This window comes from Heterodontus francisci, chromosome 7, assembly GCF_036365525.1.
Source record: "Heterodontus francisci isolate sHetFra1 chromosome 7, sHetFra1.hap1, whole genome shotgun sequence".
Lineage (NCBI taxonomy): Eukaryota > Metazoa > Chordata > Chondrichthyes > Heterodontiformes > Heterodontidae > Heterodontus > Heterodontus francisci.
The window spans coordinates 95,425,322-95,451,856 of NC_090377.1; the positions used below are offsets into that span (position 1 = coordinate 95,425,322).

The following is a 26,535-nucleotide window of genomic DNA, read 5'->3' on the forward strand; positions in this document are numbered from 1 at the left end:
TCCTGCTATGATGAAATGCCCAGACATCCTCTGGGTTTTGGGCCCCACCAAGGACTGCCCCATCGGCATCTGTGCAGGGGCATATTCGGTCATCGGGCCAGGAGGCAGTATGTGGGACTCTGTCTAAGGGCAGGGGAGGGTGCAAGGGATGAAAAGTGGTGTGCCTTGAGAGGAGTTCCCACTGTTATGTGCCTTTTCTCCATCTTCCCTTTCATGGCCCACCTGCACTTCCCTGCTAGCCAAGAGCTGGAGAGCAATTGGCTGCATATCAGTGAGGCATTGAGCCCCCAAAGCCAGGGTATCCTCTATCCTGGGTAAAGTAGAAGTCCGTGTGTGCGAGCAATTTGTCTGGGCCAGCATGGCTTGCCATGTCTGATTCTCAATGCAGGTGGCCACTCTTTCCATGGAGGTGGACATCAGTGTAAAGGCCTGAGACATCATGGATCTCATGCTAGAATGGACTCCTCCAATCTCTCTCCAAGGGTGCACACTGTTTCTGGAAATGCTGATAGAAGCACACACATTTCCCATTGCTGTTCTACAAGTTCCCTTTTCATGGATGACCCACAAGGCTCCTCAACTACGTTCAGCTGAGCAGAACTTGAAGCAACCTGTGCTCTCCGAAGGGGAGTCTCCACTGGTGTCCCTGTCTCCAGCACCGGCTCCTGCTCACATAGGATGTGCACCTCACCATGTAACAACTTAGCTACCTCTACTGCAGTACCCATTGATGTGTATGTATCTGCGCTGGTGCAGAGTGCTCAACCTTCTCTGAGGACTACTCAACCTCCTCCTGCATCAGCTCCTCCGTCACCCTTGAAGGACCTGTGGGAGAGCAAAGATATGAGTTAGTGTTGAGTGGAGAAAGGATTCAAACTCAACATAGTACATGACTTTCCTTTTAGTGGTGACATCAATTCATCATGAGTGACTGTTAAGTGCCAAGTGGCAGTGTGATATTTCATGCTGTCACTGGGTTTATGGGCCACACCCATCTCTCCAACGCTGACATCTAATGTCTGTGTCACCCAACTGATCTCCAAAGCATTCTCCTCCGTAGCGGTCAGGGTAGCTATGGCTGCAGGTCCACCCCCGGTTCTCTGCCTTTCCCTGGAGTTTGCTTTTTCTCATTGTAGGAGAAAAGAACGCACAGGAGCCAAGAGTGTGAGAAGTGGAATGTGTGTTGAGGATGGAATGAGAACTTGTTGAGGGTAACTGTGAGGGTTGGGTGCGAGATGGCAATATGATGAGGGTGATTGTGAGTGTCAAATGTTCAGATGGAGATTTGAGGAGCTGCCTGGAGAGAAAGGAATGCGTAGAACTCCAACCTGTGTCATCAGAGGAGTGCTGTGCAGGAGAACATTAGAGAAGTCAGAGAGTGATGCATGCCACCAGAAAATGGCATGCCACATGGGCGGCACAGTGGCGCAGTGGTTAGCACCGCAGCCTCACAGCTCCAGCGACCCGGGTTCAATTCTGGGTACTGCCTGTGTGGAGTTTGCAAGTTCTCCCTGCGTTTGCGTGGGTTTCCTCCGGGTGCTCCGGTTTCCTCCCACATGCCAAAGACTTGCAGGTTGATAGGTAAATTGGCCATTAGCAATTGCCCCTAGTGTAGGTAGGTGGTAGGGAAATATAGGGACAGGTGGGGATGTGGTAGGAATATGGGATTAGTGTAGCATTAGTATAAATGGGTGGTTGATGGTCGGCACAGACTCGGTGGGCCGAAGGGCCTGTTTCAGTGCTGTATCTCTAAACTAAACTTGTCTTTCCTGACCTAAAGCTTTTCCAACACTGTCTCCAGGTCCTAGGCACCACATTAGTGCTGCTGACAGCCTCCGCAACTTACAGGCATGCCTGTCTAGTTTGGGTGGTTTGCTTTTTCCTCACGTCCAGAGGAAAGAGCACTGCTTCCAACATCTAGTCCTGGGAAGCAGCCTTCCCACGTCTTTGCCTCCACTCGCCTTCACAAGAAGGTTTCCGGAGATGGTGACATAGTGGTAATGTCACTGTACTAGTAATCCAGTGGCCCAGGCTAATGCCCGAGGACATGGGTTCGAATCCCACGACAGCAACTGGTAAAATTTTAAGTCAATTAATTAATTAAAAAATCTGGAATTGAAAGCTAGTCTCAGTAATGGTGCCATGAAACCATCATCAATTGTTGTAAAAACCCAGCTGGTTCGCTAATGTCCTTTAGGGAAGGAAATCTGTTGTCTTTACCTGGTCTGGTCTACATGTGACTCCAGACCCACAGCAATGTGGTTGACTCTTAACTGCCCTCTGAAATGACCTAGCAAGCCACTCAGTTGCCAAGGGCAATTAGGAATGGGCAACAAATGCTGGCCTTGCCAGCGACGCCCACATCCCATGAAAAGATAATTTAAAAATTTTGACCACTGCCAGGGTCCCATTAAATAAAGAGCCTTCATTCATATCATTCATCATCATCATGCCCGCACTCTGTGATGGGTCGGCAAACCCAAAAGTTGGGTGCTAATGCCGTGGCTGAGTTAAAAAGTCATGGCAAGGCCCGTTGACAGAACAAACAGGTTCCCAACCTACTACCAGCCTCCCCACTGCCAAGATAAAATCCGCCATGGTGTCAAAACAACAGTTCTATCTTCATAAATAATTGGGAGCATGTGCAGAATAAAATGGATGGGTTATGGAGGAGCCAGCCTGCACCTAAATCAAGTAAATATTAAAATCATTTATATAGCACCTTTCACATTTTCAGATTGACCCAAAGTGCTTCACAGGCAATGGATTACCTTTGAAGTGTAGTCACTATTGTGATATAGACAAACCCAGAAGCCAGTTTGCACACAAGGTCCCACAAACAACAAGATAAATGACGAGATAATCTGATTCAGTGATAAATGTTGGCGAGGACACCCTGAGAACTCCCCTGCTCTTCATCAAATAGTGCCATAGGAAATGATGGCTGGCACAGACACAATGGGCCGAAGGGCCTGTTTCTGTGCTGTATGACTCTATGACATCTACGTGAGAGGGCAAACAGGATTTTAGCTTAATGTTTCGTCTGAAAGACAGCACCTCTGGCAGTTCAGCACTCCCTCTGAATTCTAATGAAATGTCAGCTTGGACTATATGTTCAAGTCTGTGGAGTGAAGTTTAAACCCACAACTTTCTGGCAAAAGATGAAGGTGCTATCTCTGTTTCAAGCTTGATACTTATGGTAACAAAGAAAGTAAGGGACTTGGAGACTAATTTAATCATTGAAACTAGATAGGTGGGGAGGAGAATGCATAGAAGTTACCATATCCTAGACAGGAAGGATTATAGGGTAGAAGGCAGTCAACTAGTAGGTGTGGTTCAGTCAGAACAAAGTAGACATTGAGGAATATGAAATGAAGCAAATCTACATTAAGATGCCTATATTCGAATGCTAGAATCAGAATAAAGATGCCAGAAGCAGAAGTTTTTCTGGCAATGGGAAACTACAACATGGTGGAAAGATAAGAAAGGTAACTAAATCCAGGGAATAGAAATTAATTTAATATTCAGGGTTTGGAGATGGGACAGGAAAGCTAGTTGATCCTATTGGAGGAGTTAAGCTATAGAAACAACTAATCAGGATAAAAATCTCTAATGTGAAAAGAATCCAAACTTTACTACAACTAAACTGCAGACCGTTAAGTAAAGACAAAAAGAATAGTTTGCTCTATAAGGAGATAGGAACAGTATGCGACATTAGGAAAGTTACTTTAATCTTAGATTAAAACATAAATTGGTTCAAAGTAAGAGAGGGAGAAATTTGATTAGCGGTGGTTTATGACATGAAATGGGTGGTGTGAATTAAACGTGCACCCAAACACGTTGGCCCACATTAAACAGGTGAGCCGCAGACAACAATTGGAAAATCCTGGCTCCACAGAAATGAAACTGAAAACATTTTCACTTGTCTGTTTATAGGCGGCCCCTGGGGAACAATAACCACTGGTTAGGCCGCTGAAGATCTGGATAACTAAGTGATGCATGCCCTACAGTGGGGTCCTAGCTTCAGCTTTAGGACCTGATTTGCATAAGGCATTTACTGGCTGTTTCGGGCAGGTGGCATGCACAGTAGGAAGTCCCTGGCTTCCAATTTGACAGGTGCCGTATTTTTGGGGAGATCAAAAGTGGGAGATTGAGACTCAAAATTTATTCCCTCCCCCCCCCCCCCCACCAATGTACATGCTTTGCTCAATAAACAAATACAACAATGTCGAATTTCTCCCCCGATGTTCATAAATGCACTACATAACTGTTTCATGAGTCTAAGTGTAATGAGAGGCACTGTTTATCTTGACCTGGTGCTTGTAAATAACCCAGAAATTGGGGGGAATTTAATCCACATGGCGGGGGTCTCGACGTCCAGAAAAAGCAACATCTCTTCTCCGGAAGGCCTGCCAAATCTAGTGCCAATCAGGCACTTAATGGACAGCGGTGAGCCTTCTACAGAATCAAGGACCCCTTTGCTGGAGGTCCCACCCTTGGAAGGTGCCAGCCAATCAAAGGCCAGCATTAGCAGTGCCACCATGGAGACAGTGGCTGCTGCTGGAGGAGTACCTCCGGAGGCCCAGAAGCTGGCCTCATGTACGTCAGGGTGGGAGGGGTCCCAAGGGGTGGGGTCATGCGGAAGGGAGGTCAGCAGCAAGAGTAGGGGAGCGGCTCTCAGCGGCCCCCCCCTTCCCAATGCTGGGTCTCATTCAGGCACTTTGCCTTTAAATGAGGACCCACTCCCCACCCCACCCCCATCCTCGTCCCCCTTGAACCAGGAAGCAGCCTGCATGGTTTTCCATGCCGTGTTGCCCATGTGGCAACAGGGCTGTCTGCTGCACGTCCATTTGCAGCTGCAGCGGGAAGAGGCCCTTACTTGTGGGTTAATTGCCCAGTTAAAGGCCTCAATTAGCAGTGGGGTGGGAAGGCCATTCACAAACCTTCCTGCCCCAGACCAAATTTTGGCAGAGGCACGATGGTGGCATGGACCCCCCCACCCTCCCCACCATCATCCCATCTGATTTTATGGACTCCCCGCCTCCAAAGCCAGTACGGGGGGAGCATAAAATTCCCCCCAATGTATAGGAACTGGAAGTACCTTGGTGGACAGTGGCCACAGTATGATCAAATTTACCAGGATTTTGAAATTATTTATTCCAAACATCAGGATCCAGAATTATAACATTGTTTATTTTTTTATTTAGAGATACAACACTGAAACAGGCCCTTCGACCCACCGAGTCTCTGCCGACCAACAACCACCCATTTATACTAACCCTACATTAATCCCATATTCCCTACCACCTACCTACACTAGGGGCAATTTACAATGGCCAATTTACCTATCACCTGCAAGTCTTTGGCTGTGGGAGGAAACCGGAGCACCCGGCGAAAACCCACACGGTCACAGGGAGAACTTGCAAAATCCGCACAGGCAGTACCCAGAATCAAACCCGGGTCCATGGAGCTGTGAGGCTGCGGTGCTAACCACTGCGCCGCTAAATTCCGGGCTAAATTCAAAGAAATTAAGAATTAAAAGCAAATGGATTGGAGGAGGATGTTCATCAACATTTCAGTAGAAGACAAACGGAATACCTTTAAAAGAATAGTGCTGATCATGAAGGAAAAACACATACCTTTGATTAGGATGCTCAGACTAAATAGATGTAACCATAGACAGATTAACAAACAAAAGTGACAAAAATAAAATGGCTATTACAAATCTTGCAGGGAAAAAAGGTAAAAGGGTTTTCTGGGATGAACATAGGATCCCATGGTATCATGTCACAAGGTTAACCATGTGGTAAAGAGAAACTGAGGAAAAGGTACAGCTGCAGAGGCAAAACATGCAGTGAAAATTCTTTTTGGGCTACAATAGCAGGAGGACTGTCAGTGAAATATTAAAAGATGCAAATAGATTTTAAACTGAGGAAGAGCACAAGATAGCAAATACTCGGAACAATTATTTCCACAAAGTATTCAGAAGGAAAGACATGAATAACTTGATCTCCCCAAAATACTGCTGTGGCAATCTCCAAGACTTGGATATAAATTAGAAGCACGTCCTAGACTAGCTGAAAGTGCTTATAATAAATACATCACCAAGGTTAGATGCTATGTATTCCAAAATATTGATCGAGACCAGCAAGGACATTTGTGAAGCACTGATAGTCATTATGCCAGAGTCAATAACACAATGAGTAAAATAAAATATGAGTGGGCTGAACAATGATGATATTGAAGCAAAGCATTGTACATAGGAAGGAAAAGTAGGCAATATATATTCTCCATGAATGGTGGTGAAATAGGTAAGAGTTAGTCAGCATAAATCTCTACATATCCAATCAATGTGGCATATCAAAAAGCCAATAGGATGTTGATCGACATAGTCAAAGCAGCAGAATATAAAAAGAGGAAATTGTGGTCAAACAAAACAGTGCACTGGTGAGACCATATTTCAAGTGTTGGGCCCTATTCTGGTAGCCAAGAAACAAGGGAGACATTCAAACCCCAGAGTCAGTATGGAGAAGAGCTAAGAGGCATATCCTTCGTGGAGCTGTCAGAACTATGGGACTGAATTTTTAGGTCTCACTGGGGACGGAAACTGAAGCCAGCAGAGGTTGAAAATAATGGCACCAGCTGGTGTGCTGGTTTCCCGTTGTCATTCATGCTGCCGGCGAGGTTCATCAGGGAGGGGGAAGGCCACCCCCAAAAACCCACCTGATTTGCAAATAAGTCCAATTAAGCTAGTTAAAGAGTTAATTCAGAAATCGTAGAGACCCAGATTGAGATTTTGGTGGGGACACATGGGCTGCACACTGGGTCCGGAGCAGACCAGGTGCAGAGAGGCGACAACACAGCAGGGAGCAGTCATGGCCACCCCAAGAAATTAGGTGGCCTCATGAAAGGAAGAATGGTTGAGAGGGGCCATTAGCACACAGGTGCTATCGGGCTGAATTTAGTGAGCCCGTCACGGGTCCCAGCGGCAGACCCGGAAGTGGGCACCGTTGCCGCTTGTAACATGTGCGGCTCGCCGACTGCAATCATGCAGCAACCAAACCATTTGAATGTGGAGGTGCAGGGCCCATCCCATCGGAGGATGGAGCATCATCAGCGGAGAGGAACACAGGCACTGGCGCCATATTTAAAGTCCTGCCAGCCCTGCTTAAAATGTTGCTTCACTGACCGACTTTGCTGCTGGTTTGCCTTTGATGCTGCTGCTGTACTGCTGACCCACCTCCCACCCTCCACCACCCTGCCTGGAGTCCCTGTACTGCTGATCCCCTGCCTGGAGTCCCTGTACTGCTGAACCCCCTGCCTGGAGTCCCTGTGCTGCTGACCCCCTGCCTGGAGTCCCTGTGCTGCTGACCCCCAATGCCTGGAGTCCCTGTGCTGCTGACCCCCTGCCTGGAGTCCCTGTACTGCTGACCCCCAATGCCTGGAGTCCCTGTGCTGCTGACCCCCTGCCTGGAGTCCCTGTACTGCTGACCCCCAATGCCTGGAGTCCCTGTGCTGCTGACCCCCACTGCTTGGAGTCCCTGTAGTGCTGACCCCCCCCCACCCCCTGCCTGGAGTCCCTGTGCTGCTGACTAAGCACTCAAAAGGCCAGGAACTCTCTGGAAGCCAGAGGGACCATGTCAGGCAGATGATACCAGGTGGCCCCATGATTCAACAATGGCTCCCTGGAGATTCTCCTCCAGGCTGCCAGGGAAAGGCAGGACGTCCTCTTTACAAGGGATGACAAGAAGAGGTCTTCCTGCTTGATGAAGCAAGCCTGGATGGAGGTGACAGAGGAGGTCAGCAGCCATGGGGTCACCCAACGCAACTGAGTGCAGGAAGAGGAAGAGAGCATTCAACTTACCATTCAGCCTCAGATTGTTTGGTACGTTGGTGTTGCACTGTGGACCATCAGCAGCAGCAGAATTCTATTCAATTACAATTAAACCAGACAGACCACCCAGCATCGGCCTAGGCACCGGAAATGACAACAGCAAACCCAGCCCTGACGACCCTGCAAAGTCCTCCTTACTAATATCTTGGGGCTTGTGCACAAATTGGGAGAGCTGTCCCACAGACTAGTCAAGCAACAGCCTGACATAGTCGTACTCACAGAATCATACCTTACAGACAATGTCCCAGACATCACCATCACCATCCCTAGGTATGTCCTGTCCCAACGGCAGGACAAACCCACCAGAGGTGGCGACACAGTGGTATACAGTCGGGAGGGAGTTTCCCTGGGAGTCCTCAACATCGACTCCGGACCCCATGAAAGCTCATGGCATCAGGTCAAACATGGGCAAGGAAACTTCCTGCTGATTACCACCTATGGCCCCCTCTCGGCTGATGAATCAGTGCTTCTCCATGTTGAACACCAATTAGAAGAAGCACTGAGGGTAGCAAGGGCATAAAATATACTCTGGGTGGAGGACATCAATGTCCTATACCAAGTGTGGCTTGGTAGCACCACGACTGACTGACTGAGCTGGCCAAATCCTAAAGGACATAGCTGCTAGACTGGGTCTACGACAGGTGGTGAGGAAGGCAACAAGAGGAAAAAACCTACTTGACCTCGTCCTCATCAATCTACCTGTCGCAGATGCATCTACCCATGACAGTATTGGTAGGAGTGACCACCGCACAGAGCTTGTGGAAACGAAGTCCTGTCTTCACACTGAGGATACCCACCATTGTGTTGTGTGACACTACCACCATGCTAAATGGAATCGTTTTTAAACAAATCAAGCAACTCAAAACTGGGCATCCATGAGGCGCCGTAGACCATCAACAGCAGCAGAATTGTATTCAACCACAATCTCTACCTTATGGCCCAGCATATCCCCCACTCTACCATTACCACCAAGCCAGGGGACCAACCCTACTTCAGTGAAGAATGCTGAAGGGCAGACCAAGAGCAGCACCAGACATACCTAAAAATGAGGTGACAGCCTGGTGAAGCTACAACACAGGACTACTTGTATGCCAAACAGCAGAAGCAGCATGCAATAGACAGGGTTAAGCGATCCCACAACCAATGGATCAGATCTAAGCTCTGCAGTCCTGCCACATGCAGTCATGAATGGTGGTGTACAATTCAACAACTGACAGGAGGAGGAGGCTCCACAAACATCCCCATCCTCAACGATGGGGGAGGTCAGCACATCAATGAAAAAGACAAAGCTGAAGGATCTGCATCCATCTCGGCCTCCTCCTGAAGTCCCTAGAATCATAGATGCCAGTCTTCAGCCAATTCGATTCACTCCACGTGATATCAGGAAATGATAGAAGGTATTGGATACTGCAAAGGCTATGGGCCCTGACATCATTCGGGCAATAGTAATGAATACCTGTGCTCCAGAACTAGCCGCACCCCTAGTCAAGCTGATCCAGTACAGCTACAACACTGGCATCTACCCAGTAATGTGGAAAATTGCCCAGGTACGTCCTGTGCTCAAAAAGCAGGATAAATCCAAACTGGCCAATCACCGCCCTGTCGGTTTACTCGCGATCATCACCAAAGTGATGGAAGGGGTCATCGATAGTGCTATAGTAAATGCCATGAAAAAGATTAAATTAGGATACTACTGTAGGGATAAGACAAGGGGATACAGGTGCAAACTAGTAGAAGGTAACTTAAGGACTGACATCTGGATGTTCTTCATGCAGGGAGCGATCAACACTTGGAATGGATTTTCAAGCAGAGTGATGGAAGTGAAAATCCTGAAATCAATTAAGAAACAATTAGATGCAGCTAACCGGGGAGTGTAGAATTGGTCTGGATGGATAAACTAAGTTAGACTGAATGGCCTTCGTCATCTATAAGTGCCCTCTGACCTTGTGCATCATATTATATTCGTTATAAGCTCCAAAAGGTGAAAACTTGAACTATGTTAAATATTAAAATCAATTTAGGTCATTTTAAACTTTGGCAGGGACAGAAAACTGGTGGTATTTAATCAGCTGTTCGTTGTACATCTCGACCGATATTCCTTTCCATCAATGGAAAGCAATATTGGGCAGGGCGCACAACAGGCGGCTAATCAAATATCATAAGTTTTTCTGCCCTTGCAAAATTTGAAAACCTCCCCCGTAATCTTGATGAATTGTTCAAAATTAAATCAAGTTTTATCATACCTGTCTGATAAATCGTCAGATTTTTCCGAATTTTCTATAGACATGACAAAAAGGTTGATAAACCAGTTCAGGGAATACTGGTACATAGGCTCTATATTTCCAAGATCAGCAATCGAGAAAAATAGGATGGAAGAATGTATTGCAATAGGTCGATAGCCCATTCGAGTAGCATCAATCTTCTTTTCTGTCTCCTCAGCTACAGCTTGCTTCTGAGTTATTTCATTGGCAAGAACCTTTGATGAAGATAATACCTTTATGGCAGTCTCATCTTCTAAGATATTTCCTTCTGAGGCTGAGAGAATTTCCAGAATCCTATCTTCTATTTCTTTTAGCAGCCTGAAGAATTAAATAGCTTTAACTTAATACAAGTGTATTTATTACACAATCATTTATCCCATTCAAATAATCAAGAACGTGGCTGCAAAGAATATTTAACAATTTGGAAGACTATATTACATCATAAACTAAATTAATTGTTGGCTTAATTTAAGTACTAAAGTACTAAGTCTAAATGTTTGGTTTACAAGCATGCAGCCAAATCTTCTAAGAACTAAGAGAAATGATAGGCAGAATAATTATAGAAATTTATCCATGTGTTGATCATTTTGGAATGGTGCCTTATCAAGATTAGGGAACCAAGTATTCAGTATCAATAATCTGCATTATTTTAATAGCTATAGAACTATACAAGGCAGAATGAACTTAATAGCTTATTTTCACCTCCACTAATGACAATATTGACCTCAAGGCTGCAGATGGTATTTCTTCTGATCACAGTCCAGTAGTTATATTCCCACAGAATTTAGAATATTTCAGCCACCATCGCAACATTTTGTTCAGTTTCAGTCATTCCAAAGATTAGTGCTTAATTCATATCAGCGAAAATGATGGACAGTTAATCTGTACTCCGAAACTACCAGCCAGAAAAGGCACCTGATCCCTCTTCATATGACATGGGAAGATATTAACTAAGGGATATGAGGATAATGTGCAAAGGTGGTGTTTTTTTTATTCATTCATGGGATGTTGGCATCACTGGCTAAGTCAACATTTATTGCCCATCCCTAACTGCCCTTGAACTAAGTGGATTGATACACCATCTCAGAGGGCATTTAAGAGTCAACCACATAGCTGTGGATCTGGAGTCACCTGTAGGCCAGACTAAGTAAGGATGGCAGATTTCCTTCCCTAAAGGACATTGGTGAACCAGATGGGTTTTTATAACAATCAACAATGGTTTCACAGTCACCATTAGACTAGCTTTAATTCCAGAATTTATTAATTGCATTGGAATGCAACCATCTGCCATGGTGGGATTCAAACCCATGTCCCCAGAGCACTAGCCCACGCCTCTGGGTTACTAATCCAGTGACATTACCAATACACCACTGCCTCCCCCTGAGGTTGAGGTAGAAGATCAGCCATGATCTGATTGAATGGCGGGGCAAACTCAAAGGGACAAATGAGCAACTTCCCCTCCTATTTCCTATGTTTTTATGATCTTATAATGAATTCAATGTCCTTTTATCACTGAATAGTACAATCATAAATGAATGTTCTTTCATTACCTGTATTTGACAGACTTTGAGAGACACCTGTATTAACATTTTTAATAATTACATATTAAAATGGAGGATCACATGCTCATAATGAAACACCCTTAGTTTTTCATCCATTTAAATTAATGTTAGAATGCTGGATTCAAGACATCCTTTAAATAAACCTTGTAATCCAATATATTAACTATGTGATGTTTATTATGATTCCTGCGCAGATCTAAGTGATACAAGAAACATAATACAAGAGCTGGATTTTTTTTATTCTTTCATGGGATGTGGGTGTCCCTGTCCCATCCCCAATTGCCGTTGAGAAGTTGGTGGTGAGTTACCTGTGCTATTCCTCCTGTGCTTGAGAAAAGCCTGAGATTTCACTTTCTCCTACCTCCTCCATGCTCTTATATACAAGAATGTATCAGATATACACAGTTCAATTAAGCACTTTTGAAGTGCAGTCATTGTTGTAATGTAGGTTCAACAGCAGCCAATTTGCATAAGTCCCACAAACAAAAATAGAATAAATGACCAGATCATGGTTGAGAATGGGATCATTTGCACCCTTTTTTTGGATGCTACAGGTGCCCTTGAAGTTCCAAAATGGCATGTGCGGACACTTTTAGGGCAAATCACACTGGACACTTTAGTGGTGAGGGCGTTAATGTGCACAATGCATGACTGCCAGATGTATGCTGAGCAAACAAATCATGATGTCGATCAGTGTGCAACACTGATTTGATGCCAGTGGTGCTATTGTGGAGCTCAAACCTCCAGCTAATTCCCTCTCCTAATGCATTGAACATGCATTCAGCAGCAGGAAGGAACCACCACCAGTGCTATTTAATGGGATCATCATCTACCCACTGGTTAGCTGATGGTTGATTTCTACTGGATGTTTTTTCGAGTCTACAGGTGTTTGAGGCTTTCTATAGTTGTTGAAAGTTGCAAAGGTCTACAGGGAATGATGTGGCAGGTGCTGAAGGACTTTTTGCTGATTTCAAGCCTTCTGTACTGGCAGGCATTCCCTTCAGAAAACAGCATGACTTGGAGAATGAACAAATGCCGTGTACAGCAGGACCAGCTGCTGACGAGGGAGGAGGAGGAGGAGGGGTAGAGTGCTCTCTGCAGGAGGCCCTAACCATCAAGAGTGCTCATGGAACAATTTTCCCACATGAACTTCAGTGAGAAACAATGTAAGACATTTGCATTTCAGTAAGTACAACTTCACTGAAATCTGCCACGTGCTGCAGCCACAACTGCAACCTCACAGTAGAGCAAGACCACATTTGCCAGTGGTTGTGAACGTGACTGCAGCAAAGAACTTTGATCCACCAGGCTCTTTCCAGGCTGGAGCTAGAGATATTTGCAATTACTTATAGTTTGCCATCTAGTGTTGAATAAGGGAGGTCACTGAGGCTCAAAGAGAGTTAACTTCTTTTCTATTCCATGTTGCCAGGGAAAAGCAGGTGGAGAAAGCACATGGCTTCACGAGGATTACAGACTTCTCCGTGGTGCAGGGTGCCATTGACTGCACCCACATTGCTTAGTGGGCACCAAATATCAACTCTGTCCAAAACCGCAACCAAAAGGTATTTTGCTCCCTCAAAGTCCAGCTGGCGTGTGACTATGCACAGTGAATCATGCAGGTAAATGCCTGGTCTCCTGCCAGTAGTCATGATGCCTTAATTCTGTGGAGTCCACTGAGCCAGCTGCATTTAAGCCACCATGGCAAACCAAACAGTGCCTTCAGGGCAACAAGGGCTATCCGCTGACCACATGATTGATGACTCCAAAGCATAACTCACACACATGTGCACAGTTTGCTTACAATGAAAGTCATGCTTCCACACAACTGTGATAGAGCAGCAGGAAAGAATCAATCCCAGCATTATTTAAAGGAATCATCATCTACTTACAGGTTAACTGCTGGTTTATTTCTTCTGGCTGTGACAATTGGCATGATGAATTAATACTTCTGCTGCATGGACCGCTCTGGAGGAACCTTGGAGTACTCGACAGAGTGGGTCTCCACATTCATGGTGCTCTGCTGCCTGATGGTGATGGTCTGCTGCTTTTGGTGATCCAAAAGCACAGCGTTAGTCTTCACATGTACGCTGACGGCATCCAGCTCGACCTCACAAACACCTTTCTCAACTCCTCCACTGTTGCTAAATTATCAGACTCCTTACACAACTTCCAGTACTGGATGAGCAGAAATTTCCTCCAATTAAATATTGGGAAGACTGAAGCAATTGTTTTTGGTTCCCGCTCCAAACTCCGTTCCCTAACTACCAATTACATCCTTCGCTCTTACAACAGCCTGAGAGTAAACCAGTCCGTTTGCAATCTTGGTGTCACATTTGACCCCGAGATAAGCTTCTGACCACATATTCACGCCATGACTAAGACCACCTATTTCCAGCACCATAACGTTGCCTGACTTCGCTCCTGTCTCAGCTCATCTGCTCCTGAAATCATTATTTAGCCCTTGGTTGCCTCTAGACTTGACTCTTCCAATGCACTCCTGACTGATGTCCCATATTCTACCCTCCATCAACTTGAGGTCATCCAAAATTCTGCTGTCCGTGTCTTACCTCGCACCAAGCCCCGTTCACTTATCACCCCTGTGCCCACTGACTTACATTGGCTCCCTGTCAAACAACATTTTGATTTTAAAATTGTTATCTTTGTTTTCAAATCTCTCTGTCTGTAACCTTCTCCAGCCCCACAATCCTCTGAGATATCTGCACACATCTAATTCTGGCCTCTTGAGCATCCCTGATTTTAATCACACCTAGGCTCTCAGCTCTGGAATTCCCTCCCTACACCTCTCGGCCTCGCTTTCCTCCTCAAAACTTACTTCCTTGACCAAGTTTTTGGTCATCTGATCTAATATCTCCTAATGTGGTTCAGTGTCATCTTTCGTTTTATAATGCTCCTGTGACGCACCTTGGGAGATTTTAATACACTGAAGGGACTATATAAATTTATGTTGTTATTGTAGCCACAACCACAATTCCCTATTTGCCAACAGTCCCACATCTTACCTTCCCTCTGTTACTGACCATCATAGTGTCCACTTGGCCACAATGCAAAAATAAATGCCATCGCAAAATAAACAATCCAGATCAATTTATCAATAAAATCATGCCATATTGCATACAAAATAATGACCCTTATGCATCCCCTTGGTGCCTGTCTTTTTTATTGATTTATGGGATGTGGGCATCGCTGGTAATGGCGGCATTTACTGTCCATCCCTAAGTGCCCTTGAGAAGGTGGTGGTGAGCCGCCTTATTAAACCAATGCAGCCCACGTGGTGCAGGTACACCCACAGTGCTGTTGGGGAGGGATTTCCAGGATTTTCACCCAGAGACAGTGCAGGAATAGTGACATATTTCCAAGTCAGGATGGTGTGTGACTTGGAGGGGAACTTGCAGGTGGGGCTTGCTGCCCTTGTTCATCTGAGTGGTAAAGGTCCAGGGTTTGGAAGGTGCTGTTGAAGGAGCCTTGGCAAATTGCTGTTGTGCATCTTGTAGATGGTACACACTGCAGCTATGGTGTGCCTGTGGTAAAGGGATTGAATGTTTAAGGTGGTTGATAGGGCGCCAATCGAGTGCGCTGCTTTGTCTTGGATTGTGTCAAGCTTCTTGAGTGTTGTTGAAGCTGCCCTCATCCAAGCAAATGGAGAGTCTTCCATCACACTCCTGACTTGTGCCTTGTAGATGGTGGACAGGATTTGGGGAGTCAGGAGGTGAGGTATTCACCACAGAATTCCTAGCCTCTGACTTGCTCTTGTAGCCATAGTATTTATGTAGCTGGTCCAGTTCAGTTTCTGGTCAATGGTAACTCCCAGGATTTCGATGGTGGGCGATTCAGCAATAGTAATGCTGTTGAATGTCAAGGGGAGATGGTTAGATACTTTTGTGTTGGGGATGGTCATTGCCTGGTACTTGCGTGGCATGAATGTTACATGCCACTTATCAGCTCAAGCATCAATATTGTCCAGGTCTTGCTACATGCAGGCATGGACTGCTTCATTATCTGAGGCATTGCAAATGGAACTGAACACTTTGCAAACATCAGTGAACATCCCCACTTCTGACCTTATGATTGAAGGAAGGTCATTGATGAAGCAGCTGAAGATGGTTGGGCCGAGGACACTACCCTGAGGAACTCCTGCAGTGATGTCCTGGGTCTGAGATGATTGACCTCCAACAACTACAACCATCTTCCTTTGTGCTAGGTATGACTCCAGCCAGTGGATAGTTTTCCCCCGATTTCCATTGACTTCAATTTTACCAGGGCTCCTTGATGCCACAATCCATCAAATGCTGCTTTAATGTCAAAGGCAATTACTCTCACCTCACATCTGGAGTTCAGCCCTTTTGTCCATGTTTGGAGCAAGGCTGTAATGAGATCTGGAGCCAAGTGGTCCTTTCAGACATCAACTAAGCATTGGTGAATAAGTTAATGGTGAGTAAGTGTTGCTGATAGCACTGTCAATAATACCTTCCATTACTTTGCTGATGATTGAGAGTAGACCAATAGGGTGGAAATTGGCAGGATCAGATTTGGCCTGGGGCAAATTTCCACTTTGTCAGGTAGATGCCAATGTTATAGCTGTACTGGAACAGCTTGGCTAGGGGCGCGGCTAGTTCTGTAGAACCAGTCTTCAGAACTATTGCCAGGTTGTTGTCAGGGCCCATAGCCTTTGCAGTATCCATTGGACTCAGCTGTTTCTTGATATCACTTGGAGTGAATTGAATTGGACGAAGATTGGTATCTGTGATGCTGTAGACCTCAAGAGGAGGCCAAGATGGATCATCCACCCAGTACTTCTGGTTGAAGATGGTTGCAAACGCTTCAGCCTTGTCTTTTGCACTGACGTGCTGGACTTCCCCATCATTGAGGAAGGGGATATTTGTTGAGCCTCCTCCTCAGGTTAGTTGTTTAATTGTTCACCACCATTCATGATTGGACATGGCAGGTCTGCAGAGCTTTGAGCTGATCTGTTGGTTGTGGGATCACTTAGCTCTGGCTAAAGCATGCTGCTTCCGCTGTTCAGTATTGTAGCTTCACCAGGTTGCCACCTCATTTTTAGGTATGCCTGGTGCTGCTGCTGGCATGCTCTCCTATACTCTTCATTGAACCAAAGTTGGTCCCCTGGCTTGATTGCAATGGTGGAAAGAGGGATATGCCGGGCCATCAGGTTACAGATTGTGGTGGAATACAATTCTGCTGCTGCGAATGGCCCACATGGATGCCCAATTTCGAGCTGCTTCTGTTCTAAATCTATCCTATTTAACAGAGTGGTAGTGCCACACAACACAATGGAGCACGTCCTCAATGTGAAGATGGGATTTTGTTTCCACAAGGACTCTGCGTTGGTCACTCCTACCAGTACTGTCATGGACAGATGCTTTTGCGAAAGGTAGCTTGGTGAGGACAAGGTCAAGTCGGCTTTTCATTTGTGTTGGTGTCACACCACCTGCCACAAGTCCAGTCTGGTAGATATGTCCTTTAGGACTTGGCCAGCTTGGTCAGTAGTGATGCTACCGTGCCACTCTAAGTGGCGGACATTGAAGTCTCCAACTCATCCCTTGCTAAACTCAGTGCTTCTTCCAAGTGGTGTTCAACATGGAGGAGCACTAATTCATCAGTTGAGAGAGGATGGTAGGTGGCAATCAGCAGGAGGTTTCCTTGCCTATGTTTGACCTGCTGCCAAGAGATTTTATGGGGTCGGGAGTCAATATTGAAGCCTCCCAGGGCCACTCCATCCCAATTGTGTACCACTATGCCGCCACCTCTGGTGAGTCTGTCATGTTAGTGGGACGAGACATACCCAGAGATGGTGGTGGAGGAGTGTGGGACAATGCCTGTAAGGTTTGATTCATTGAGTATGACCATGTCAGGCTGTTGCTTGACCAGTCTATGGGACAGCTCTTCCAATTTTGGCATAAGTCCCCAGATGTTAGTGAGGAGAACTTTGCAGGGTTGACAGGGCAGGGTGTGCCTTTGTAGTGTCCGGTGACTAAATTGATGCTGGTCCATCCGATTTTTACCCTTATTTGGCTTTTCTGTAGCAGTTGAATACAACTGTGTGGCTTATTAGGCCATTTTAGAGGGCAGTCAAGAGTAATCCCATTGCCAAGAGTCTGGAATCATATGTAGGACACACTGGGTAAGGATGGCAGATTTCCTTCCATTATAGGATATTAATGAACCAGGTGGATTTTTTTGACAATCCAGTAGTTTCATGGTCATCATTACTGAGACTAGCTTTATTCCAGATTTAATTCATTGGTTAATTCCACATGCCTTTGCCGGTGCACCTATACAGTGCTACCTCAATGGCTGCAGCATGGCTTAGAAGACACACTGCAGATGGCCTTGGAGAATGGCCCCAAGCAGCTCTGGCCCGAGAAGGGCCAGCTGCTGACTGTACCATCTTAGCATGGGTAGTGGCAGTCTGGGATGGCTGGCTGACAGGCAGCAGAAAATGGCTAAGTTGAATGTGAGGATGAATGCTGTCTTCCTGAGAAGGACAGCAGGTTCATGCTCCATGGAGCCTCAGCAATCCTAGGTTACAGAACAGATTGCTGGACTGCTGTGACACCCTGAAAGCCCCTATAATCCACAGCCATGATGTTAGCAGCCTGCAGACGTTGGGTGGCTGCTGCTTGTGCTGCAATGGAAGTTGCAATTTTTTTTATTCGTTTCATGGGTTGTGGGCATTGCTGGCTAGGCCAGCATTTATTGCCCATCCTTAATTGCCCTTGACAAGGTGGTGGTGAGCTGCCTTCTTGAACTGCTGCAGTCCATCTGGTGTGAGTACACCCACAGTGCTATTAGGGAGGTAGTTCCAGGATTTTGACCCAACCACAGTGAAGGAACAGCAATATACTTCCAAGTCAGGATGGTATGTGGCTTGGAGCGGAATTTGCAGATGGTAGTGTTCCCACGCATCGGCTGCCCCTGTCCTCCAAGGTGGAAGAAGTTGCGAGTTTGGAAGGTGCTGTCGAAGGAAGCATGGTGAGTTGGTGCAGTGCATCTTGTAGATGGTACACACTGCTGCCACTGCATTGGTGATGGAGGGACTGAATGTTTAAGGTGGTGGATGGGGTGCCGACCAAGCAGGCTGCTTTGTCTTGGATGGTGTCGAGCTTCCTGAGTGTTGTTGGAGCAGCACTCATACAAGCAAGTGGAGAGTATTCCATCACACTCCTGACGTGCTTGCAGATGGTGGACAGGCTTTGGAGAGTCAGGAAGTGGGTTGCTCGCCATAGAATTCCTAGCCTCTGACCTGTTCCTGTAGCTACAGTATTTATGAGGCTGCTCCAGTTCAGTTTCTGGTCAATGGTAACCCCCAGAATGTTGATAGTGGGGGATTCAGTGATGGTAATGCCATTGAATGTCAACATAGAAACATAGAAAATAGGAGCAGGAGTAGGCCATTCGGCCCTGCTCCGCCATTCAAAAAAGATCATGGCTGATCATCCAATTCAGTACCCTGTTATCCTGTCAAGGGGAGGTGGTTAGATTCTCTCTTGTTAGAGATCATCATTGTCTGGAACTTGTATGGCATGAATGTTATTTACCACTTATCAGCCAAAGCCTAAATGTTGACCAGGTTTTGCTGCAAATGGATACAGACTGCTTCAGTATCAGAAGAGTTGTGAAGGGTACTGAACATCATACAATGATCATCAAACATGCCCACTTCTGACCTTATGATGGAGGGAAGTTTATTGATGAAGCAGCTGAAGATGGTTGAGCCTAGGACACTATTCTGAGGAACTCCTGCAGCAATGTCCTGGGGCTGATTGACCTCCAACAACCACAACCTTTGTGCTAGGTATGACTCCAACCAGCAGAGAGATCCCCCACCCCCCCGCCCCCTGAAAAGGGCTCCTTCATGTCAAAGGCAGTCACTCTCACCACACCTCTTGAGTTCAGCTCTTTTATCCATGTTTCAACCAAGGTTGTAATGAGGCCCGGAGCCAAGTAGCCCAGGCAGAACCCAAACTGAGCATCAGTTAGCAGGTTATTGCTGTTTAAAAGGCACTTGATAGCACTGATGATGACACCTTCCATCACATTGCTGATGATCCAGAGGAGACTGATAGGGTGGTAATTGGCCAGATTGGATTTGTCCTGCTTTTTGTGGATCATTCGCTGCATTATGGTTTGGTCCAAAAGTGTGCAAATGGAGTTGGCCACCACTTCCATGCTGGAAAGGTTGGGTTGCACTATCTGGGAAAAGCCCTATGCCAAGTTGGTGCTGGACTCCTCCATGTTCCTTGGCATTGACCACAGGCTTTCAGGCAGGCTTCCCATTGCACCAATGATTTTATGGTGTATAACCATCAGTGTTATTCTATAAGCGGCCACACTGAAGTGCTCATCTGAGTCTTTTGCCACACAGCGCATATGCAAACTTGCCGTTATGATCCCCGTGGAGACGACCAACAAACCAGAAGAATCACGTACTCTGATCTTACCCCTCTCCTTGCACCACAATCTTACACTTATGCATTGCTCCTTTTAAATATCCACGAAGTGAAACCTAACCAGGCAGAGGAGGAACAACAAGACAGTGATGATGAAGATGCACCATCACTCCTTTTCATATTCGCAGACACCAGCTCAGATACTGACATTGCATGCAATGGTAGCCTGCACCCTGGGGAAGCCTTGAATCCTTACATCACTTTGTGCTTGCTCCCCCACTTCTCTCTGCCAAGAGAGAATGAAATGTGGTTAGCTTTCCTTGGAGTAGAGAGCCTCAGTGGCCTACCTTGTGCAACAGTGGATGGCAAACTGCGAAACGTTGCAAAAACCTGCAGCTGCAGCCTGGAAGGAGCCAGATGCACCACCATGGTCACCTTCATAGCCACTAGCAATGCAGTCCTTGCCCTGCTTTGAGGTTGCAGCTGTGGCTACAGCAAGTGGCAGTTTTCATTGAGGACATCCTTACTGAAGTGCAGACATCTCACACATTGAACATCCTGGATGGATATGTCCTCCTGATAAGAACCTTCTTCTCCTCCTCCCCCCTCTTTCAACAGCTTGTCCTGCTCTCTGTGACCTCCATTCATTCTCCAAGTCATGCTCTATTCCAAGGGGAAAACCCACTCGAGCTTCTTCGTCTTGGAGCAATTGGATTGTGCAGAAGCTTTGAAGTCAGCAAAAAGTCCTTCAGCACCTATCACACCAATGTAGACTTTTGCAACTTTAAACAACTATAGAAAGCACCAAACAGCTAGAATCGAAGCAACACTGGAAGAAATCAATTAGCGGCTAACCTGAAAGTAGTTGATGATCCCTTTAAATAGCACCAATGGGTATTAATTATATATTAAGTTAGTGTGTAATTATTCTCAGGTGGAGGGCATTAACTGGGGATTCACTTAAGCTCCACATATAGGAGCGAACTGAAACTGTGGTTCTTGGGTTTGAACATGCGTATTTGTAATGTGTATCATTGTAAATAAATGCCTATAAAGTGGGTAAAGATTAGGCTCCAGTTCTATCCTTCACCTTCTGGCTTTCAGGTATAGAACAGTGAGGGATCCTTCCTGCTACTGATTGCATGTTCAGCTGTAAGAATTCAAGAGAGGTCATCACCTGGAGCATTGAGCACCACAATGACATCACTGGTGTCAAATCAGCATTGCAGGCTGATTGGCATCATGAGCTGCTTGTTCAGCATACTTCCAATGGCCATTCACTGTGCGCGTGCTATTGCCCTTGCCAGTTTGTTGTCAGGCGTCATTTGCCCCACAAGTGTGTGCATGTGCCATGGATGCCATTTTGGAGCTCCAAGGACAATCATAGTGCCCAAAAAATAAGTGCAAATGATCTCAATTTCTCACCCACTGGATCCAGATCTAATGAAAAGAAAGATGTTCAAGGAACATTACACCTTGGAGGTGCTGAGGTAAGTTTAGGAGGACGTGTAACTGTCACTTGTGCGGTCATCAGGAAAACTCTTTCTTCATTGCAGGCATCATGGAGCCTATAACACTTTCACTGGAATCTGCAGCAGTCCCCCACCTAAGAAGTGACCAGGGGCCATTTGTTGCCTCCTCCTCCATGGAATCAAAGTGGGGAGGAATTAGACAGTACTCTGTGAATCACCTTTCAGAAACTTGGGACCAGGAAGATGGTTTCTGTTTCTCAAAGTTTCAGGAACTGATAGCTGCCATAGACCTGCCAGCCTTCTGATTAATGGGAACACAGATCCAGTATCCAGATGAAGGGCTATTCCAGCTGCTGCCATTCTCCAAGCTAGCCCCCACCTGGCCAAAAAACATTTTGCATCCTTAACTGGAGTGCAAACAATTTTTTTTCATGAGAACAGAGCATGTATGCCTAGTCTCTTTCCTCTGTGTTTCCTCTCAGTGTCTGCAATTCTGTATCCTTTCAATTCTAATCTCCTGCTTCATCACATTGTGAAGTGGTTTTCCTCCAGGGCTCTTTAAGGATTGCGGTGGCCCTCTTCTTAGTGTATTTGAGAATCCAGAGGAACCTACTTTGGGCTGCATTTCATCTGCTGTTGTCCTGGCCCTGGCTACGTTCTGCCACATGTGTGGAAGTCTCAGAAGGCTGGTGGAAGGGAATACATATGGTATCGTCCTGAGATCAGTCAATTCTGGTGTGGATGGCAAATTCAGAATGATCACACAACTACCAGGTTATTAGTACTGAACCTTAGTGCCAATTGGCCACTGAGTAGTGGGAAAACTACCCAAATGGCATCAATCAGATTTCTGAAGCCCTGAGAAATATTGATCTGGTTTTCATTTCCAATCATTTGGAGGCTGGAACAGACAGCCTTCTCCACTCTGCGATGCAAGGCATCAGTTCTGATGAAGGGTCACAAACCTGAAATGTTAACTCTGTTTCTCTCTACACAGATGCTGCCAGACCTGCCGAGCATTTCCGGCACTTTCTATTCTCATTTCTGCCTTCTACACTCTGCTATGCAAGGCATCTATTGTAGCAGTCACACTTCCTTGCCAGAAGGTGTGACTATCCTTAGATACTTTGCTGGGAGGTGGGGGCACACTGCTACTGATCATTCTGAAGTTGCCATCCACACCAGAATTGACTGGTGCTGAACTCACATCTATTATGCTGTCACAGAATTCTATTAGTAGACTGCTACAACGGAGCCACTTTCTGCAGCACATTCTGGGACATCATCCCCTGTGCCTGCATATATATTTGATCCTCCACAAACATTCTTCTTTTAAACACAGCACTGTCTCTCAAGGGTCCTCAGCTGAAAGCAGATGGCCTGACTCTCCAGTCCAGTCTTGCAGCCCCAAAACCTCTGTGCCACTCATGCTCTGTGCATTATTGTGCACTTACTTCTGCATCACAGATCACTCCGTGGGTATCTCTGCCCTAGTCCTTAGGACGGAAATGTGTTTGGTAGAGTGTGTGAAAAAGGGTGGCATAGACAAGAAGCAGAGGGATTAGAGTCCAATTGCTGCTGTTTTGCTGGTTGCTGTGGCACATCTAGAAAGGCACAAAAGAAAGGGAGGTAAACATAGGGAGATTTGCAGCATGTTGGCCATATATGACCTGAGGCATTCACGGTATTGTGATAGTAGGTTATCTTTGTGCTACAGGAGCTGAAGGAACATGAAAAGGTGAAATTAATGACTGACCTGCAGCTTCCACCTTCCTTCATACATCTGCATTTCCCACTCCTTCTCTTGTATGCCTACCTAAGAGTTCCAAAACTTCCAGCTTTCATGAAGTAAGAGGCCAGAAGTTGGGAATTCCACCACGAGGTCATACTCTGCTGTTGGTTATGGGCCACATTTGCCATTGTGAAGAAAGTAGATAGAGTGAAGATCTTTTCCTTGACATCATATAATTCAAAACCAAATGGAAACCAACGTGGGTGTCAGTTAGGATTCCATAATGAGGATGATAACAGAAGGAGCAAACAAGCAAATACAAATCAAGTGAGTCTTGAGATTCCCTTCATCTTAGGCTATAAGTGAAGGAACACGTAGCAGAAGGAAGGGGATGTAAATGGTATTATGGTACCTCTTACAGATTGCTGTCAAGTACCAGATAGAGTTCAGCACAATAAGGGCAAAATGGTTGAAACATTTGTTTAATATAAGTAGAGGCATAGTCTCCAAGTGAATGCCTCTACTTATATTGGCTGCACTGGTGAGATCATTGAACTTCCTCCAGTGCTCCAGTTGCCATGGAGGTGGCAGGGGGAGGCAATGCTGGATGTGGCACTGAATGCCAAAGCACTTCCTTCCCTATGTCTGCAATATTCCAATCATTGGTGTGCCATCATTTTCTATTCTGTCAAAATGACATGGTGGCACCACTTACACTCATGTTCAAAATATTACATTGTTTTACCACTTTTAATTACAGTGCTTATGTAGCTTTTCCTTCAAAAACCTCTCTGCATGGTTTATTAACATAAGCAGCACTTAATTCAGCATCATTGCTTTAATCACACCAACTGGAAGAGAGAAATAGGATGTTATACAAATTGTTATTAAGGTTTTTATTCACCTTTTGTTTTCTGCACTTTGCAAAATTAAAGCCTGCTTCTCTTCTTCCAAGTCTGGCCTTTCTCTGGCCACTACAATACCCAGAAGTTGGTCTTGCATCCCCTCAATGGTAATCATAAAATTTAGCAGGGTCACCTGTAGGTCAGGAGGTAAATTCAAAAATATAAACACTACTAGCAACTCTTTGTAATTATGATAGAACACAACTACAATACTTCCAATTCATTTCCTGCTATCAAATATGTAGTGATCATATTATGGAATTATATCAGGATCTCTCAACACCACTTACCTTTGCAGCCACACCAATAGTTAATAGTAACCAAATAGAGGTCATGTAGAATTAGGCTAAAGCTTTTATTAAGCATATTGGTACAACCAGGTGAGAAAGAGGTCTAGGGTGCCCTTTCAGCATTCACCTGGTCTTACCATAACAGGGTTTAATTTTAAAAACAGTTTTTTTTAGCTCACCCTTGGTGAATCCTTGTTCACCACGTACCAATTATAAGGTAAAGAAATCAGCAAAACAGGTTCTCTTAGGTTTAAAGAAGAAAGGTTGAAATTTATTGAGCTTGAACTTAAACTCTAATTCAATTAACGCCTAAGGATACACGATGCGCTCACAGTAGCATGCATACACGATACACACATGCAAATAGAGACAGAAAAGAGCAGAAGAGAAATAAAGTGGAAAGGTTTGAGGCAATATCTGAAGAGTTGTTGTTACAGTTTTTCGAGCTCACTGCAGAGTCCTTGATTTTTGGTAGATCTTGCTTTTCGTTGGGGCCCAGTATTCTTCTTAAACTTTGTTCGCTGCAGAAGACTTTTCTCTCTTGGGGTCATGTGTCTTCAATGGATTCAGAGGCTTGTGAGAAAGAAATGGGAGCAGGCCGACAGGAGCAGCTGCGGCCAGCCAGCCAGGAGAGATCTTCTCAGTCCAGGAGCATTCTGCCTTCTGCCCAAGCTCAAACAAATTCAAAAATTCAGGTTACCTAACAGGTTAGTCATGTGACTAGCTGGTTTGATCATGTCTGTTTGTGTAATCAGCCATCTTAGCAGTCAGCTTGGAATGCGAGCTCCGCCACCTTCAACGTCTGGTGATTAAAAGTCCATTGTGGGGGTTAAATGTGTCTGGTAATGGTCCTTTGTCCTTTCCAGGCACTGTCTGTTAATATGCAAATGTCTTTCCAGCCAAGGGTCCATTGGGGGTTGAATGTGTCAGAGAATGGTCCTCTGTCCTTTCTAAGCACTGTCTGTTAATATGCAAATGTCTTTCCAGCCAAGATTTGGCAATTTGTTAAAGCAATCCTTTCTTCACTTCAACAACAGTTTGAAATATAATGTCCATGTGGCAAAATAAATATGCCTCATGCTTGGCAGGTGGGGGCCTGAATGACACCTCCACACCCAATGGAATGAAATGCGATTTGAGAAAAGCACATTTCATTAAAAGGGTCGAGAGGAACATGCAAGATACAGAAAAAAAAACATGCATTTCTTTCATTCATTCATAAATCCTAAAAATCATTAAAATCGCCCCTTTTTCACATCTCAATAAACATGTGGTTCTTTTTTGAGGAAGTTTGTCTTCCATTTGCCCATTTCCATGCCTGCCTAGGGTCTTTGATCCTGCTGAAGTAATTTTTTATCCCAGGAGGGTCAGTAGTGGGCGGATATATCCTGAACTCTCTTTCAGTGCTTTGCTGAGTCATGCAAAGGCTTTTAACTTTAGGCAGATGGGTGGTTTTCTATTTTTTGACTGTGGGGGAGGATTCTTTGCTAATCTCCCCTTTGTCCTCTGGAACATGCCTGCCTGCAGACTCTACTGCCCCCAAAAGGTCTTTCTTTGTCTCTGCAGGTTCCTGTAAATGTTGTTAGCAACTCTCGTGGGGTGCTTCCAGTGTCTGCATTTACATACGAGGATGTGGGATCAAACTTTTCAAATTTTTCGAGGTTGGCTGACCGGACAGTAAAGATTTTCATCTAGGATTCCTCCCGGACTTCCTTTAACCGGCCCTCTTGGTCATTTTTTTCCCTTCCCTGCCTAACCTTTTGCCAGCCATGTGCCTGCCTGTCCCCTTTTGATCTCTGCAGGGTCCCTTACAGTTCACCAGCCCTCTGCTGGAGGGTCCTCCTAACACTGGTACAGGACTTAGGAGTGCAGGTTTTAGAGTAGGCTGGGGTTTCCCCTCAACCTGGCACACGTGGCAACTCCTGCAGTACTCCACTACATCTTTGTGGAGTTTTAGCCAATCAAACTGCTGTCTTATCCAAGCTTTGGTCTT

The 26,535-nt window shown here is 45.6% G+C and overlaps 1 protein-coding gene across 1 annotated transcript in view; it reads right to left on the reverse strand.

The window, feature by feature from the left end:
* The window catches only part of dnah7 (dynein, axonemal, heavy chain 7), a 461,512-nt gene that overhangs the window by 132,827 nt on the left and 302,150 nt on the right, over nt 1–26,535 (reverse strand). Inside the window, exons 49-50 of the mRNA XM_068035667.1 lie at nt 24,252–24,385; nt 10,138–10,473 (exon numbers count right to left, since the gene is read on the reverse strand). Coding sequence (XP_067891768.1) covers nt 10,138–10,473; nt 24,252–24,385 — 470 coding nt within the window. The remainder of the gene's footprint in view (nt 1–10,137; nt 10,474–24,251; nt 24,386–26,535) is intronic.